This window comes from Propithecus coquereli, unplaced genomic scaffold (assembly GCF_000956105.1).
Source record: "Propithecus coquereli isolate 6110/MARCELLA unplaced genomic scaffold, Pcoq_1.0 Scaffold141, whole genome shotgun sequence".
Classification (NCBI taxonomy): domain Eukaryota; kingdom Metazoa; phylum Chordata; class Mammalia; order Primates; family Indriidae; genus Propithecus; species Propithecus coquereli.
Genome location: NW_012138414.1, coordinates 131,074 through 132,108, shown reverse-complemented (window position 1 = coordinate 132,108; position 1,035 = coordinate 131,074). Strand labels below are relative to the sequence as shown.

General features: G+C 36.4%; 1 protein-coding gene across 1 annotated transcript in view; it reads right to left on the bottom strand.

Annotated features, from left to right (window-relative positions):
• SNRNP48 (small nuclear ribonucleoprotein 48kDa (U11/U12)) overlaps positions 1–1,035 on the bottom strand; it is a 53,541-nt gene that overhangs the window by 48,136 nt on the left and 4,370 nt on the right. The window contains exon 2 of the mRNA XM_012639619.1: positions 300–354. Coding sequence (XP_012495073.1) covers positions 300–354 — 55 coding nt within the window. The remainder of the gene's footprint in view (positions 1–299; positions 355–1,035) is intronic.

The window sequence follows — 1,035 nt, the reverse complement described above, 5'->3', positions numbered from 1 at the left end:
GTGAGCCACTGCGCCCGGCCTAAATAATCATTTTTAAAAAATTATCCACAAGGCAATTTCATCTATAAAATCACCAGGTAATTCCAAAGAATGAACCCCTAGCTAAGATAATGTCCTAGTGAGACTCCGGTCTATTTGAGTAGGGGCAATATATAACAAATTAAGTTAAAACAAAGCAAATTAGCCCAATGTTAAATGTAAAACTTAACCTTTCCCATGTAACTGTATTCACGAGGTTTTTCTTGTGAGAAAAAAATTAATCTGATTCATTAATTAGCTCAAATTATGTTGTTACTTACTTTGATTGTTATAATCACCATCTTTTCCAACTGTGGTTCTAGCTTGTTTAATTATCTGGAATTGGGAGTCCTTATCTGTCAAAAAAAAAATCCATAAATACACTATGAATCATCAGTGTCCACAATTAAATGATTAACTGGTTTCCAAACCAAACTCTTTGGGCACATAGACAAACCTTCCAGAATCTTAAGAAAGGAAACATCCATATTGCTGCTGATGTAATCTGAACACAGAATTCTTTCAGATCAATCTAGAACCCAGTAAATAACCAGACTTCAAGCAGTTCAGAAGACACTATAGTTAGGCATGCAGCAGCAGTAGCAGCTACAAATTTCAGCAACCAATAATAGCTAACACTTCTTGAAGCCTGTGTGCTGTAACTCTGTGACCCTCTGGATGCCTCCAGCTAAGTGTCAGGCACAATTCTAAGCACATTACATATATTATTTAATTCTCATAAAGTGCTAATATCATCATCCCCATTTTATGAAAAAATTTAGGCAACAAACAGGCTAATTACCTTGCTTAAAGGTACACATCTGCCAGTGACAAAACCAGGAGTTGCATCAGGGGATTCTCTTTCCCGAGCCTAAGACTTTAACTATGAATATACTATGGATCCCTGGAACACATTTCCATTCTCAGTCTTATCTTCCAATCTATGTTGTGCGCTCAGATTTTTGTTGTAACCAAGAAGGAAGGCACCTGCCTTATTGTACAAGGCTTTATAGGGTT